The sequence below is a fragment of the Mycteria americana genome, chromosome 3, assembly GCF_035582795.1.
Source record: "Mycteria americana isolate JAX WOST 10 ecotype Jacksonville Zoo and Gardens chromosome 3, USCA_MyAme_1.0, whole genome shotgun sequence".
NCBI classification, from domain to species: Eukaryota; Metazoa; Chordata; class Aves; order Ciconiiformes; family Ciconiidae; genus Mycteria; species Mycteria americana.
Window position 1 is genome coordinate 96,289,355 of NC_134367.1, and position 16,296 is coordinate 96,305,650.

General features: G+C 47.7%; 1 protein-coding gene across 5 annotated transcripts in view; it reads left to right on the forward strand.

The window, feature by feature from the left end:
* The window catches only part of DAAM2 (dishevelled associated activator of morphogenesis 2), a 202,568-nt gene extending 196,549 nt beyond the window's left edge, over positions 1 to 6,019 (forward strand). For 3 of the 5 annotated variants that reach the window (XM_075496208.1, XM_075496207.1, XM_075496211.1), the window contains one exon: positions 1,120 to 6,019. In XM_075496208.1, the coding sequence (XP_075352323.1) occupies positions 1,120 to 1,335 (216 nt within the window). In that variant the 3' untranslated portion in view covers positions 1,336 to 6,019. The remainder of the gene's footprint in view (positions 1 to 1,119) is intronic. The other 2 variants (XM_075496209.1, XM_075496210.1) reach the window with 2 other exon arrangements.
* Positions 6,020 to 16,296: the final 10,277 nt, after the last annotated feature.

The window sequence follows — 16,296 nt, forward strand, 5'->3', positions numbered from 1 at the left end:
ACTTAGGCTCAAGTTTCCTCTCAGCCAGCCTGGAAAGTGCAGGAGCCTTCTATTAAAGTACTAGGATGGTTTCATAGGCCTAATACACCATGAGAGAGGTTGAAGTTTGCTTATGGAAAGAGTCTTCCTGCAACGTGTGGCTAGCGTGCAGAGCAAGCAACCTGCTTCTTGACAGCTGCATCCATCCCTTGCCGTTTCCACTAATCTTGGAGCTGAGCAGTGTGGGGGTATAACCGAGCTCCCTGGAGCTACCCTAAGGGACACCAGGGGCATCATGTTAACAGGTGGACCTATCCAATGATTTGTAAAATCAGCAGTTCTGTTTCATTGCTCTTTGTGCTTATAACCAGTTTCTCTTTCCAGAGTCGAGGCAATGTGCTTTCCTCGTCCCATCACTGCAACATGCTGCCTCCATGCAAACATGAGCTGTTTGGTGGATAGAGTTTCTGTTGATGTTTTGATATCTCACACAATTTTCGTTCTCCAGTATGTTTAGCTTGTGGCTTTCTGGCGTTTTTCCTTTCTTCTTTTCCTCCTTCTGCAGGACTGCAGCCTTTCTGCCTGTCAATTTACCTAGCTATGCCCCAAGTGCAAAGCTGTTTGTGACTATAGCAGTGACTGTGGTTTACACAGACACATCCAAACCAATTTCAAACTCACTAGGTTAGGTACTGTCAGCAGAACTTAGTGCTGCCACACTAATGATACTGCAAGCCTGGTCCCAGAAGCTGGGTAATTAGCTATGCCAGCATCACTTTAGACTGTCATTTGGCACAGCTACTTTGCTGGCACTGTCCTACTGTAAAATTAGTGCAAAACTGCAGCAGCATAGACAGATCCCATGTGTCCTCTTTGCTCCAGGATGGTAGTGCTTTGTGACGCAAACGTACGATGCTACTCATTCCTCATCTTCCCTGCTCTCTGCTTGCCTGTGCAGAAGAAGGGAAGCCCAGCATGGTCACCTGTTGCTCTTGGCATAGGCAATGGCCTTGTGGATAAGCTCCTGATCTCTTTTTTCCCCTAAACTGTACTCATGCATCTTAGCTGCTTCTTGGCAGCATACCTAGTGATCTGGCATCTCAGTTAGCTAATCCTAAAGCTCTGTGTCTTTCTCCACAGCTAAAAGAGCAGAGGGAAAAAGAAAGGCGACAAAAGAAAGCGAAAGCTGGAAGCATCTCCGAAGAGAGTGGGGAGTTTGATGACCTGGTGTCAGCATTAAGGTCGGGTGAAGTCTTTGACAAAGACTTATCCAAGCTCAAGCGTAACCGCAAGCGTTCAGGGAACCAAGGCTTAGAGACAAGCCGGGAGCGGGTGGTGACAAAGCTAAATTATTAATTACAAGAGGAAGAAAAATAATCAACCAAAAGAAGGTGATGAAAAAGTGCAAAACAAGGAAGATGAATGTGTGCGATGGCGCCTGGCTGACAGCTGCCCAAAGGATTTCTTTGGTCTGTGGCTAGAGACGTTACCTTTCCATGATCAGCTTTCCTCTCATCCCTCTTCTGTGCTCCTAATTTGAACCATTATAAAAGTGCCTCTGTGGAGCCAGCAGGTCCTGTGACTGGGCCATGCAGAGCCAACAGATTTGCTTCTGGGAGTTTATTGTGTCATCAAAGGCCTCATGGTGATGACAGAAAGTACTTGGGCCTTGCAAACTGCCTCACAGCTGGAGAAAGATAATTTTCTGTGTGCCAAAGTGAAAACTAGTCATGATCTCCATCTTGCTGATAATAAGCAAGACTAATTTCAGAGCAACTCTGTAAACACCTGTTGCTTCTTCAAGATCTAGACTGGCCTTCAGGGGCTTGTCAAGATGTGGTTCTCGAGGTTTCCAATTCCTTTCCAGAATTGGATTTTATAAGCCATTGATTAGCACCTGAAAAATGCTTTTGATCTCATGTTCTGTATAGTATTTTTGTGTGGCCTACACTGTCCAAAGCAAAAGATGCTCAGATGGAAGCATCAGGTTCTGGAACAAATTGAAATTCAAGAATCAGGATCAACATAAAATACTTTGCAAAAGTCTTTCGGATTCTGCTTTTCTAGAAGCAGTTTTCTGGAATTTGTTGATGGTTGAGCCTCGAAGCTATAAGATGCATCTAGGAAAGAAGCTCTGGCTTTTCTTTAGAAAACTAAGCCACCATCAGGTTGGGATTACAAGTAGATGACTGTGGAGCCTATTGTCATTGCTGGAGGGTGGGAGGGAAACAGCGGAACATTTCTTACCTGTTTGTGCAAGATTTCTTAGTGCAGCCCAATGGAAATGGGGAGCTCCCTCATGTCATCCACAGCTCACAAGTAGCAAAAAGCAAACGGGGTCACTGGCTGCAAAAAATGAGATATCTTTTCCACTTGATGCTAGCTGTGATTGCTGTTGGCACAAACTGGTCTTTCTGTCTAACAGGCTGACCTTCACTGCACACACCCCACTCCTACCTAGGGGAATCACATAACTCAGTAAGATATGAATGGTGTTGAAGGAGAGCCTTGGAGCCCACAGCCTTTTTAATTTTGAAGGGATCACTTGGGATGAACCAACGGAGGGTCCCATAATGAAAACTGAGAATTTTTCCAGGAGGACACAGAATTGCGTAAGCCAAGCAGGCTTTGGAGATGGGTTAATTCATAAGAAAAAAATAAATTTGTATTTAAGCTACATGTATGAAGCACACAGTGAAAAAGTGAAAAACCCCAAGAAGAAGCCTGAATTCTGAATTCTGTGTGTCTTCATGGCTCTAGGAAAGGGATTGGATTATGTGGGCTGTCATGGGCTTTTTTTTTTTTTTTTAATCTTGTCTTCCTTTTTTATTATCTTCCCTGGAGAAGGAAAAGAGGAAAAGAAAGAAATGGTGATGGATTCTTCCTCCTAGACAGGAAGAAAAGAGAGCATTTGAGAAGAGGGACCCACCATCTACAAACTATGCATCAATAGTCAACAGCACAAAATGTCAAGGAATCCCAGGGAAGTGAAAAAAGCTCTATTTGTCACTTTAATAATTTGGTTTGATTTTTCTCTGAATGTCACTTAACCTCAGGCTCTGCACTGAGTCTGCAGAACAGAACTTCCTCTGCCGTGCACGCTGCCTGATCAGTATTACACACTACCAATATTGGAGAAGTAAACTGTGGTGGTTTTCTGAACACTTTGAGAGTAAAATAATTATGTAAACTATGGAAAGAAGCAAAAAAGTCAGAATTGTTAAACTCTAATGTTTCATTGTTTACTGAATTTTGAGTCTCCCACCCCAGTATTTCCCTATTTACGACATTCCAGACTGCCGCGCCTCTATATAATACTCATCGTAAAGAGCTGGTATCTTACAAGAGCTGGGTGCATTCTCCTCCCTTACTATCCCACTCCCCTTCTGGGATTAGCTATTAACAGCAATGCGCATTGCAGTGGACACAAGCACCTTGTAGAACAAAGACTGTATTTCATAAAGGTTTTTGAAAGTTTAAGAAAAACTCACTTTTTTAAGCATTTTTATTTTAAATTACAAAATGGATTTTTAGAAATGTCTCTTGTAAGTTATATTAACAAGCTCCTTGCTGCTCCCTGAAGTAGACATGCTATATCCCAGTCCTTTTTGTTTGTCTTGTTTTAAAGTATGCCATATAACCTATGCCATGTAAGCCGTATGAGAGGTGGTAATATGTGCCAAATTGGTATACAGTTGAACTTAGATTTGGATAATCCCTGAATTCCAAAGATGATGCTTTTAGGGATTAGAACATTGTTGTTTTTTTCCCCTCTTTGTTCTCCCTGGGTTTAGGACTCGCCCAGAAATTCAGGAGTAGTGCCAAGGCCAGCCCTGGTGCAAGATGATGTGACTCATGGCTCTGTCCAATTTATGGCTGCTTGCTTGCTCCCCAGGTACTTGTTTGATAAGGCAGACTGTCAGCATGGCAGTGCTGTCAGAGAAGAAACACCTCAGGGCAAAACCCTTGAATATAAATACAGCATTCCCCCCGCCCCACTATTTGTCAAACCAGGTTTGTGCTGTGCTTTTTGAAACTGAAGTCACTTTGCCAAGCCACAAATGTAGCAAAAGCAGAGACAGTGATAAGCCCTCTGTCCATTTGTGTACACAGTTCAACCCCGATTTAAAGAGATCCTATTTGATGGTACGCGGCGCTCCAGCCACACTGACAGAGTCGAAGAAAGCTGCTGTAGTTTTGCCACCTCCTTGACTCATACACAAATAATGAGAGATTGTGCAACTCCTATAAATCAGCTGTGGGATACTTACTGGGACTGACAGAAAACTCGGAGTCGTGCCCCCGATTCACTGCAGCTCAACTTTCTCAGCACTCCAGTGCCCCAAACTCTTGTTTTGAATCTGTGATGGTGGCCGAAGGCTTCGTTCAGCCTGCTGGACAGTCCCCCCGGCTCTTGACTCCATGGTGAATGTTCATAAAGAGAGTTTTGGATAAGCTCAGTTACACACTGAGGCAAGCAGTGATTTCATATAAGTGGTGACAAGTGGAGAGGCCCATTAATAGGTCTACTGTATGAGCTGAGGCTCGCCACACAGAAAATAAGGAAAAAAGTTGGCTCTGCTCTAGGGCCTGGCGTCAGATTCTCGCTGAAGCGAAGTTTGTCCTTGTTTATCATCTCCTGGGTACTATGGGTGCATCTGTGCTCTGTTCTTCATCAGCAGTTGTGGTAGAGTTGCTGAGTGCTGAAGGAGAAAGGAAAATCTTATTCCTTGTCCTCTAGTGCTGGCAGAGCCTAAGCAGGTATAGCAAGCAGTCATGAGGTATAACATTGAGGCATAACCTGTTTATTGCACTGAGAGCTGGAGAAGAGCTAGGGTCTGCTGTTGTCCTTGCACCTGTGCCTAGCACCAGCATTTTAAGTGAAATCACTCTGTCTTTGGAAATAAGTGGAGGAGATGTGAGAAAGAGGGGTACAATTGAGGGCTTGTTCTGCTTCCTGCAGAAATGTAGTCATTGCTAACTTTATGATGAAGTTCTTCACACCTAGAAGAGGAGGTACTTTCTAACTCTCCAGACCTTGTCCCTAGAGGTCTAGTGCTCACTCACTTATCTCTGTGCCTCCGCGTTGTTCTTAAGCAGGTTGTGTTAGGATGACCCCAGAAAAGACTGAAGAACTCCTTCCCTCTCCCACTCCCTTTGGTCTGGGTCACTCTTCTCAGTCAGTCATAAGTCTCTGGAAATGCTACAAGGTAAAGTGACTTCAGGGCAGCAAGGCCTTTCCATGTCCTGCAGCACAGCTATCGTCCGGGCACCTGTTCACTACGAGAGCAGAAGTAGGACTAGTGTTCAGGGGTGAGAGACTCCCCACTAGGGAGATGACCTGGGCGTCCTTCAGAAGCATTTCTGTAATGTGTTCACAATGTCTGAGGAAGGAAAAGGAATCGTGAGGGGCCCTGGTTGGGAGACCGTGGGGCAGGTGTTTCCGTAATGGTCAGCCCCACTGGCTGAATCTTTCCTCTTCTTTAGGAAAGCTCACACTCTGAGCTGGGTTGCATGGGAGAAGTTGAGTCAGGAGTTTGTGAGGGGAAAGGAGATCAGTTGTACAGTTGATGATGTACATGATATATGCAATTTCATTTCTGGGTTGGTTGTTTTGGGGTTTTTTTGTTTGTTTGTTTGGGGGTTAAATGATTTTAAAAAAAAAAAGGTTTTAGGAATCTCTAAGGGGAACCTGTAAATCTGACACCTCTATTTATTTTGCCTTATTTTAGTTTGCTATGTTTGTATGTATACACTGCATTACAGCAAAGACTATTGAGACCGTGCCAGGGCATTACACCGGCTAGACAGCCGGCTTGGCTATTGTGCAGCAAGCTGAGCTAGGCAAGGGGATGCATGTGAGCAGTCTTGATATGAGAAGGGAAAGAAGAAAAAAACTTTCCTTTTGCTATTGTCATAATCACTCTGGTCCTGGGAAAGCATGCATTTTAAAGCATGTGGTAAACTTATACAGGTTAGTTATTTTAGAACACTTTCTATAAAACCTGTTTATTTCTTATCATGAATCACAGTGGGAAGACTGAGAAGAGTTAAGCTGCATAGTTGCTCACTCAAACTTCACCCTTCCACATAAATTCTGGCCATAATGCCAGAGAATTGGATAGATGGGCAAAAGTGGTTCATGCCTTGTAACTTCTCACCAGAGTTAACATGCTGGTGGGACAAACGGGGACAGTTCTCCTTCCTCAGAGCTAATATTCCTTCCTATCTTCAAGGCCAATGAAGAAGGATTTCCTCTAATTCCCCTCTCTCCTCCTCCATCCCACCTCTCCAGATTATCCAGGGTAAACAAAATCTTTCTACTGGTTGGTTTTCTACCTGTGGAGTCTCTAGCAATCACCAGGTGTTTGGCCATGGCTCCTTGGCTTCTGTGCTTGACATAGGAGATTTCTGGTTGCCTACCATCCAAACAGGTAGCCTCCATTGGCCACCTTAGCTTCTGTTATCAAAGGTTGAAGAGGCCAACCTGAGTAACACAATTTGGCCAACTGAAAATCTGGAATTTATATATGTGTGTGTATGTGTATATATATATATATATATATAAAAGCTGTCTGCTACTCTAAGTAGTAGTTTTGATGACCAGAATCCCCTGAAGTTGGCCAGATTTTGCTCACTGTGCCTGCTGAGAAGGATGCTATTAGTCTAGTATGATGTTTTGGCACCTTGTTTCATGAGAGAGTCTGGATGCTTAATAGATCATAGAATCACAGAATGGTTTGGGTTGGAAGGGACCTTAAAGATCATCTAGTTCCAACCACCCTGCCATGGGCAGGGACACCTTCCACTAGACCAGGTTGCTCAAAGCCCCATCCAACCTGGCCTTGAACACTTCCAGGGATGGGGCATCCACAACTTCTCTGGGCAGCCTGTCCCAGTGCCTCACCGCCCTCATAGTGAATAATTTCTTCCTTCTATCTAATCTAAGTCTACCCTCTTTCAGTTTAAAGCCATTACCCCTTGTCCTATCACTATATGCCCTTGTACAAAGTCCCTCTCCAGCAAGAAAGTAGGCCCCCTTCAGGTACTGGCAGGCTGCTATAAGGTCTCCCCGGAGCCTTCTCTTCTCCAGGCTGAACAACCCCAACTCTCTCAGCCTGTCTTCATAGGAGAGGTGCTCCAGCCCTCTGATCATCTTTGTGGCCCTCCTCTGAACTCCCTCCAACAGGTCTGTGTCCCTCTTATGTTGGGGGCCCCAGAGCTGGACGCAGTACTCTAGGCGGGGTCTCACGAGAGTAGAGTAGAGGGGCAGAATCACCTCCCTCGACCTGCTCGTCACGCTTCTTTTGACGCAGCCCAAGATATGGTTGGCTTTCTCGCTGCAAGTGCACATTGCCAGGTCACGTTGAGCTTCTCATCAACCAACACCCTGAAGTCCTTCTCCTCAGGACTGTTCTCAATCCATTCTCCATCCAGCCTGTATTTGTGCCTGGCATTGCCCTGACCCATGTGCAGGACCTTTCACTTGGCCTTGTTGATCTTCATGAGGTTCGCACGGGCCCACCTCTCAAGCCTGTCAAGGTCCCTCTGGATGGCGTCCCTTCTTTCCAGCATGTTGACCACACCACACAGCTTGGTGTCGTCAGCAAACTTGCTGAGGGTGCACTCAATCCCACTGTCCATGTTGCCAACAAAGACGTTAAACAGTGCTGGTCCCAATACCGACCCCTGAGGAATGCCACTCATCACTGGTCTCCACTTGGACATTGAGCTGTTGACCGCAACTCTTTGACTATCCAGCCAATTCCTTATCCACCGAGTGGTCCATCAGATCCATGTCTCTCCAATTTAGAGACAAGGATGTTGTGCAGGACAGTGTCAAATGCTTTGCACAAGGCCAGGTAGATGACATCAGTTGCTCTTCCCTTATCCACCGATGCTGTAACCCCATTGTAGAAGGCCACCAAATTTGTCAGGCACAATTTGCCCTTAGTGAAGCCATGTTGGCTGTCACCAACCAGATCTTCCAAACCAGAGTCTTCTGTTACTAGTGATAATGTAGAAGAGATCCAGTGTGACCAGTACAAGTTGCTCTGGGTTTACATCAGCATAATTCAAAGCAGCATCTGGATCAAAACTCCCCTTTAGGCCGTTTTGGCTGTTTACAAGATGTTCCACAGAGCTCATGAAGGGCTTGGTCTTTTCAGCTGTCCACCACTAGGAGCTCTCACCCAAGTGATCTAGAAAAGCCTCTATGACAAGCCATTTCCCCCCCTTCACATGTGCCCTTAAACAGGCTCTTGAAAAACCTTTGCCATTTTTAGGAGAATTGCAAGGGGATGTCAGGTACCTGAGCCCCTCTGTGCTCAACACCTCCCCTCTAAACCAGCCCCATCTTCAGCCATTCTCCTCCCCTGCAAGCCTGCTCAGCTTGAAACTCACAGGTCACTTCGGGAGGTGCCCCTGCCCACCAAGCTAGAAAGTACAGTGCTGCTTACTGAAGTGGGAGGTTGTGTGCTGCTGTAATGCCTTGGCGTATCCTCATTTCTTAGTCAGTTTAAGACTATAAGTGAATTAAATGTACAAATCCTGTAGTGTCCTTTTTATCTGTATCTTTTTATAAGAATATACTGTAATACTAAAAAACAAAAGCAAAAAAAATTAAAGATATATTGCCCCTAATGTGTCTCAGTACATTTCTTTGTAGTTGCATTTTCTGTGCATTTTGCTGGAAAATCCAAAAGGTGAGTTGGAGTCTGGGTACACTTTTTTGCTAAGCTCTGGGTCTTTCTCTTTGGTCAAGAGCATGCAGCTCTTTAGGCGACACAGTCACTGCAGAGCTGTTCAGAAACTTCATGGGTTGTTCTGGGGGAACAAGCAACATGGTGGAACACAAGTACATCCTCCTCACACGTTGCAATAGTAAAGAGCTAACCATGGAACCACCAGGCTACCATATCCAAGGGTCCTCTTAAAGCACTCTTTCATTGCTCCTTCAGAACAACATAGGGAACACAGAAGTTTAGTTAAAAGAAAAAAAGGAAGGCAGTCCTGCTATCTAAGAGCTTATAATCCACATGTGGACATAACTAGTCCAAGAGAGGAAGGGAGTGCAGGGCTGCAGTGCTGGCCATAAGCTCCCTTACTTAACTGAGCAACATCCTGACAGCAAGAGCGTGACTCAGAGGAGGAGGGGGCAGGAGAGGATTGCTTCAAAGGACCGAGTTAAATAAGGCCAGCTGAAAAGAAGCCAGGAAAGCCAATATCGGGAGTGAACCCTCAGGGATGTGGGAGGGGAGAGAAGTTAGACACAGAACAGCAGGGTGAGCGGGAGGCACGCAAGGGCTAGGGCTAATTTGTGGGTGAATCAAGGGACATGCCGAGGAAGTCCTCGGAGCTCAGGGCCAGAAACTTGTTTTCATCTTAGATGCAACGTGTGCAGCTGTTTCACTTACACATGGATCTCCCTGTCTCTGTTAATAGAAATAGCCTGCTGACAAAATTCATCCTTAAGCCACAACTTTTCATGTTTATCTTCAGCCCATCACAGGGCAATGTTTTAACCGTGAGCTCCTGAGGAGCTCGTGCCTAGCTTTGAGTGGGAGCTTTGCTGGTTGTGCAGCACATTGCTGCAGTACGTGGGTTCCCAGGGACCCCAAACAAAGCTCCAGCTGTTGGTTCTGGCTCTCAGGTGGGAAGGGCCGTGGCAATGAGGGAAAGCAATCAGGGTAATTGCTTGCACAGGCCGAGGACCAGCAGGCAGCAAATGGGAGTCTGAGTCCTGAGTGGGAAGGCTCTTGGTTTATATTTGTTAAAAGGGCTCTCAGTTTCTCTGTTTTGATCTATTTGGTTCAGACTTGGCTAAAAGTCTGGTTATGAGGTTCTTGCTTTACAGATGCAAGGGCAGAGGCAAAGGGATGTTTCTGAAATCCACGTAGCACATGAGTGGCAGAGGCAGGATGAAAATGCAGGGACCCCCCTGCTTTCTCTTCTCTAGCAGCTGGGTTTTAGCAGGGGAGGCCAAACCGTTGCTTTTCCTCGTTAGAGGTGAAACCCAGTGGCATTTGAATTGTCTGCTTTGAACAACCAGAGTGGTATCCTGCCTGAATTCTAACAAGAAGATTTTTTTTCTTTAATATTTTGATCGGGGTTGGAGCACGCAGCAAGGGGCTGGTGTTCTGCCCTGCAAGATGGGTCCAGCACAGAAGCCTCCTTCCATCTTCCCATTTGACATCTTCCCCATGGTCATGGACCTCCCTGTCCTTTTCATTGCTGCACAGAAGCAAGGTAAGTGCCTCATGGCTTTTTCTGAGCAAAATTAACATGGGGGTTTAGCTGCCCTGAATGACTGGGAGTGAGGGGGAGGGTAAGGGGAGCTCTTTGCTCATGATGGGAAGGGCTGAGGATCTATTATTCATTGGTTTTCCCTTTCTTTAACCTTTGGCTTCTGTTTAAACAAAGATGACTTTTATCTCTGCCATAGCAGACATGGAGCTTTCTGGGAGAAATCTGCTTGGCCCTTTGGGAACAGATTTCTACTGCTAGGAAACAAAATAATTAAAGACTTTTTTTTTTTCCTAAAGCCCAAAACTTTGGTTTTCAATATTTTTGTGCTAGATTTTGGTTATTTGTTTAATGTTTCTGTAGCTAATAGGCTTCTTGCTGTTTAAGCTAATGGGCTTCTTGCTGCTTTCTCTGAGACATAGTTGCTGTTTATCTCTACTTGGTCAGACTCTCATCAGGAGGTAGGGTCCTTTTTTCCTTTTTCTTTTTCTTTTTTTTTTTTTCTTCCAGTCCCCTCCCTAACCCTCCTGCCCAGGCTCAGCACAGATGCTGAGGGAAGATGAGGGTGATGCTGCTTGTGGAGCCATGTAACTCTGCTAAAATGTTGCTTTTTATCCATTTTTGGAGGTCTGCTGTTCTGTATGAGCACCAGCCTGGCAGACTGAATTTTCATCTAAGATAGTGATGTAAAGATGCATTAAGAAAGCAAAATGCCTCGCTCATATGTGCCTTGGAGAGGGAATGAAGCAGAGAAATAAACTTGGGTAGGATGTCAGTTTGGGGTACCTGGTTTTAATCTTTTTGTTTGTTTCCTGGCAAGGTATGTTTCTGCTGCTTTGGAAAAAAAAAAAAGTCTTTGAAAGGAAACACAACTGGGATTCTTCCAAAGGGTTAACTTTTGCTTTTTAGGGCCAAGTGTTTGCCCTCTTCTAAAGCTGAGCTCCCCTCTTCCTTCCTATGCTTAGTTAATGAGGAAGAGTCATCTGGCTAAAAAAACCTTTCCAGCCATGATCAAAGCATGAAAAATGTCATGAACATATTGAGGAGTTCCAGCTCATTTAGTGCCTCTGCTGCTGGGCTGGATGCTGGCTGGGAGTGAGACAGGGACCTCTGGGCTGCAGGTGGGAGTGGGAGCTGCAGGCAGCTCCCCGTGCATGGACTAAGGAAACCCCTTGCGGGATGGGAAGGTTCCTGGGGCTTCCCACTGCATGTGGTCACCTGGGGCAAGGAAAGGGGTGCCAGACATCCCTTAGCACCTGGCCTACCCAGGGGGATGGAGCACCTTAACGTCTGGTCTCCTTCCCAGCCTCTGCAGTCACTCCTTCAGGTGAGCTGTTGCCAGCTCTCTTGACCAGGGCTACCGTATGTCTCAGCAGAGCTGGAGCTTAGAAGGTGCTTGGGTAAATATGAATCATTTGCTGCCATATACCCTCATTTGTATGTCCCACATACCAGTCTCTTCCTAGAGATACCATGTCAGGTAGCTACTAGTATCTGTAGACTCCCTTCTTTTTTTTTTTTTTCTTTCTTTCTTTTTAAATGGTGGAATTTAAAATGAGCGATTAATTGTGCTGCTGCTTCTTCTCTCCCTCCAAGCCAACATTTTTTCCCACTTGGTCTTGGAGAATCTTTGTGTGAGTTGACAAGTTTGCAGTGAGCTGGAGGCTTGCCTTGGGAGAGCTGCTGCATCTTTCCTAACATGACAGCGTTGAACCCTGGGGGTCCAGAAGGGTCTGAAATGCTGCGATTAATTTTGCTGCGATTTAATGTGGGAACCCAGGAAGCATTCTTTGCCCACCTTATTTTAGATGTGGGCAACAGTGGTGTTGAGCCAATTCCTTGCAGGGCTCATGAAAGGAGAACATGTCTCTAATTACATTAGCTAAAAAAATAATGAGAAAATGGGGGCAGGGGGGAGGAAAGAAGGGGGAATGGGGAGGGGAGGAAAGAAGGGGGAATGGGGAACAGGACTTAATAATTTATTGTACAGTGCGAGATGTGGAAATAGGCTTTTGTCTGGCTGAAATGTCTATGACCAATAGAGGTTCGGTCTGTCAGATTATAGCAAGACCTTTGCAGTCCTCTCCCTTCATGGAGATACAATGGAAACGGCTATTCGGAGCAGTTCCACCAACTACTGAGGCAGCTGCTAACCAGGGAGAGCACAAGAAGTCACGCAGAGGCTGCAGCGATCTGGGGAGCAGGGTGCGCGATAGCCTTGAGCACCCTCCCTGCGGGGCAGACAGGGAGGCGAGTGTGTTGTGAACTATACGGTGTTGCTGCCTGTCCCTGCGGAAAGGAGGGCTGCCTTCTCTCCGTGTTCCTTGCAGAAGTTTTAAAAGGTTGGGGGGGAACTGTGATTGTCAGATTTCTTAAGATAATAGGGTCTTGTGCCTGAGGGACCTGGGAAGCAGGGATATTCACTACTTGTCTGTAAGTAAAGGATCTGCCTTGCCGGTGGGTCCTTTTTTCCTGTTTCCTGCTCGTGTTTTATGATCCTCTGAAGTATCAGGAGTATTTTAAGAATTGGCTTGGATGCCCCAGGAGAGACTACCTGAATACTTGCCTGTGGTGAACCCACAGCTCATGCTCTGATTATCATACTCTGCCAGTGTTTTGCCATTTGTGGTTCCTGGAAAGCCAGTGGTCTGTAAAGGTTATCAGAAGGTGGTCTGTGGACAGTGGCTGAGGAAGGAAAAAAAGATCAAAAGCTTTTGTGCACTCCATCACCCACACAAGGAAGCAAACAAAATAGGAAGAAAATGAATGTCTACCTACTTAAAGCTTAAGCTATTTTTCATTTGGTTATGGCATTGTGGCAATACTGTACAAGAACAAAGATGGATTCTGCCCCCTCCTCGCCCCCGCAAGAAGGTTAGGTCATCACTGGATTCAGGAGATAAGAAATGGTGCTCTAAAGCATCTCTTTGCTACTGCGTGTTCCTGTGACTGTGAGCGGGTCTGATGCAGGCCGTGCCTTGCTGGCTGCTGTTTGTGTGCGACGGCCTTTGGGTGTGATGGGAACTGTCATCTTAGACCCTGCAGAGTCATGAGGTGCTTCCAGGGGGAGAAGTAGGAATCAACCTAGTGCCTGCCCACCCTCGGGCTCACAGCAAGGTATTATAACAGGGCAGGAATTTCTTCAGGTACCGCAGACTGTGTTTGTGTCCCTAGGCAAGTCTGGATCTGCTCTTACTTTGTAGAAGGAGCTGGTTAACCCTCAAAGGCAGGTATTTCCCAGGGTTGTCCACTCCAGGGTTTTCCTTCCTTTTGTCTTCCCAAACAGGAAAATAACTCTTCAGAGCCATGCCCTGTTCTGCTGTAAACCACCCCTTGCTTCTGCTCCTGGTTTGCTTCAACATCTGAGCCCTGTTCACCTCCCTCTTGTGGCCTCACAGGTCCTTTCTGCTGCCGTGACCCTTTGCTTGCCTGCCTTGGGAGGCTCTGCTGCCCTTTCTCTGTGGCAGTAACAGCTGCTGGAGCTTGGGCACCTCAGGCTCCAGGTGAAGGCCCTTGCAGAGGATCGTCCCTGGTACAAACCCTCTCGCTCTGTCCTCAGCCCAGGCTCATGTGCAGGCGCTGCTGTAACAGGGCAGGAGTCAGCAGGCGGACCAGGTGGCATCTCGTACCTTCCTGCCATTCTCCTCCTGTGATCTGCTGGTGGTGTAGCTGTTGTTCATCCAGGGAGTGAACGTTAAACATGTAGTGTTGCACTTTTAGAATGGTGGTAACATCTTCTCTTGCTCTGGTCCCTGAAATGAAAGCTTCTCCCGAAGCGGAGAGGAGGCCCTTTTTGCAGCTGGAGAACTGAAGCTGCTTCTGGAGCCAGTGAGGATGGGCAGCCTTTCACCACAGAAGCGGCTCCAGCACTAAGGCAATACAACATTGGGACCAGAGATAGCTGTGGCCTCGGGGATGCTGATCTTGTGCCAGCTCCTGGGGCGTCAGTGCTGGGATGCATCAGCAAGCATGTCTTGGACTTGCACCAGGGTCAAAGAAAGAGACTCCAAATTGCAGCTTGTCCCATAGCTGCGATCTTGTCCTTATCAGGCAGCTGCCAGTTCTCTCTCTGTTCCTGATTAATCGTCTCCCAGGGGGATGCTGACCAGCACATCCGAAAGCGGGATGGGAGGAGGAAGGGGATAAATCGGATATTGAGGCAATCTTACTCTCTAATTTTTAACCCATGCTGGCACCCTAATCCAAACAGGAAGGCAGCAGGAGTTTGGAAAAGGATCAGTGGACCTGACAGTGCTGTGCAGAGCAGAACCAGTATAATTATGGGCAAGTGGACGTAATCACAGAAATAGCTGTGCTCTGATGAGGGGCAGGCTCTTTCCTGAGAGCTTCTTGCAGGAGTGGTGGCCAGCTCTCTTCCCTTCGTACTCCTGTCCACACTTTCCCTCAGCTCTGCAATGAGCTTTGCCATCCCTCAACATCTGCACCTCTTGCAGTCGTCGGAACAGGATCTGGGGCATCACCAACGCAGGTGAAGGTTGTCCCTTGGGAGTCAGGGAAGTAAAATTTTCATCTAACAGTTGGGAGAAACCGAGGGACAAAAGCCACATCTGCTAAAAGCAACCTCATCAATCTGGTGGCAAACATTACCTTCTCCAGATGCATGTCAGGCTTGCAAATCTGTCTCCAGGCACTCACTGCTGAGCGCACAGAACGACAGGAAGGCCGGGTTAGTGTCCCACCTGCAAACGATAATTTGAGTGACTTACCAAGCATGACACGTTGGTCTGGCCCACATCCCTGTGGTCAGGTCCTCCTGGATCGTGGTCCAGGCCTGTAGTGGGGGGACTGTCCTCTTCGTCCTGCCTTGGTTGCAACAAGCTTCATGGGATGCCAGGGACTGTCTCTTTGCTTGTAGCTGGGAGAGCAGCAGCTCCTGCCTGTGCTCAGGACAGGGCATGGTTCTTGGGCCATGGGGGAGCTGGCACTTGTGCCTGGGGGCAGCAGCTGCACCGGCACCCCTGACCTCACCAGCGTTTTCATCGTTTTCCCTGTTGCTCAGCTGTCCCGCTCAGCCATCCCCATTTCTTCCACTGCTGGTTCTGGTTCACAGTTCTTTGCCATCTTTCCTCTTCCCGCACCCACGTGAGCCTTCGGTGCAGAGCAGCGAGGTTTGGGGCTGAACCCCACCATCCCACCCGTGGCCCTCGTGGAGCCACCTCCGCCATTCCTGGGAGCTTTGCTTCCCAAGCGCCTCCGAGGCACTCCCAGCCCCAACGGGCACGGGGGGCTGCGTCAGCATCCAGCCGGTCCTTTGGAGAGCCTCAGCCGTGCGTGCGGGGAGACGCTTTGTCTGAGGGACGGGGCTAAATCTAGGCCAGTGCAAAACCCCCGAACAGCAGCTCCGGCACCAGCTGCTCCGATAAGCTGATGCACTCGTTTCTGAGCTGAGCTGCTTGCTGAGGTAGAGGCAGCCCCTGTGCACGTGTGTCGGGCGGGGGGACAGGTGCCAAGAGCGTGTCTGGGGGGGAAATTCTTGCTGGTGCCATGCGAGGTTGGAGGAACACTTGGGTTTTCCCCTTCCCTTCTATAAATGGTTTTTGTGAAAGCAGGTTTCTTAACTTAGATTACAACAGCGAGGGCTAAATGAGCTTCACTGTAAGGAGGAAGCTACGAGCGACACATGAACTGGAAGAAAATCTTGGCCAGGTCAGATAGGAGATGAGGCTCAGGAATGCAGCCCGTCCCCACCAACTATGTTAAAGGGCTTCTGGCCACGCTCAAACCCGTGTCAGATGCCTGGTGGGATGTCCGCTCTCCTGCAGCAGGGCGAGGGCTTTCCCAGGGCTGCCGGGGAAGGAAGTGCAGTGACTGCTACTAAACCCTCATCCCCAAGGAAGCGGTGGCACTCCTGGTTTTGGGTAGGGTGCTTGGTCGGAGCCTGGCTTCCCAGGGAACTGCCTCCCTCTTGGCTGAGGACACAGGAGGCATTTTGCCAGGCTCTCCTGCAGCTCGGTGAGGGTGGGGGAGTCCGGGACATGGGGGGCCCTGTTCCCACTGCTGGTGGGAGCACAGGAGTCCTCGCTCACTTGCTCCCCACTCCAGCCAGCTGGG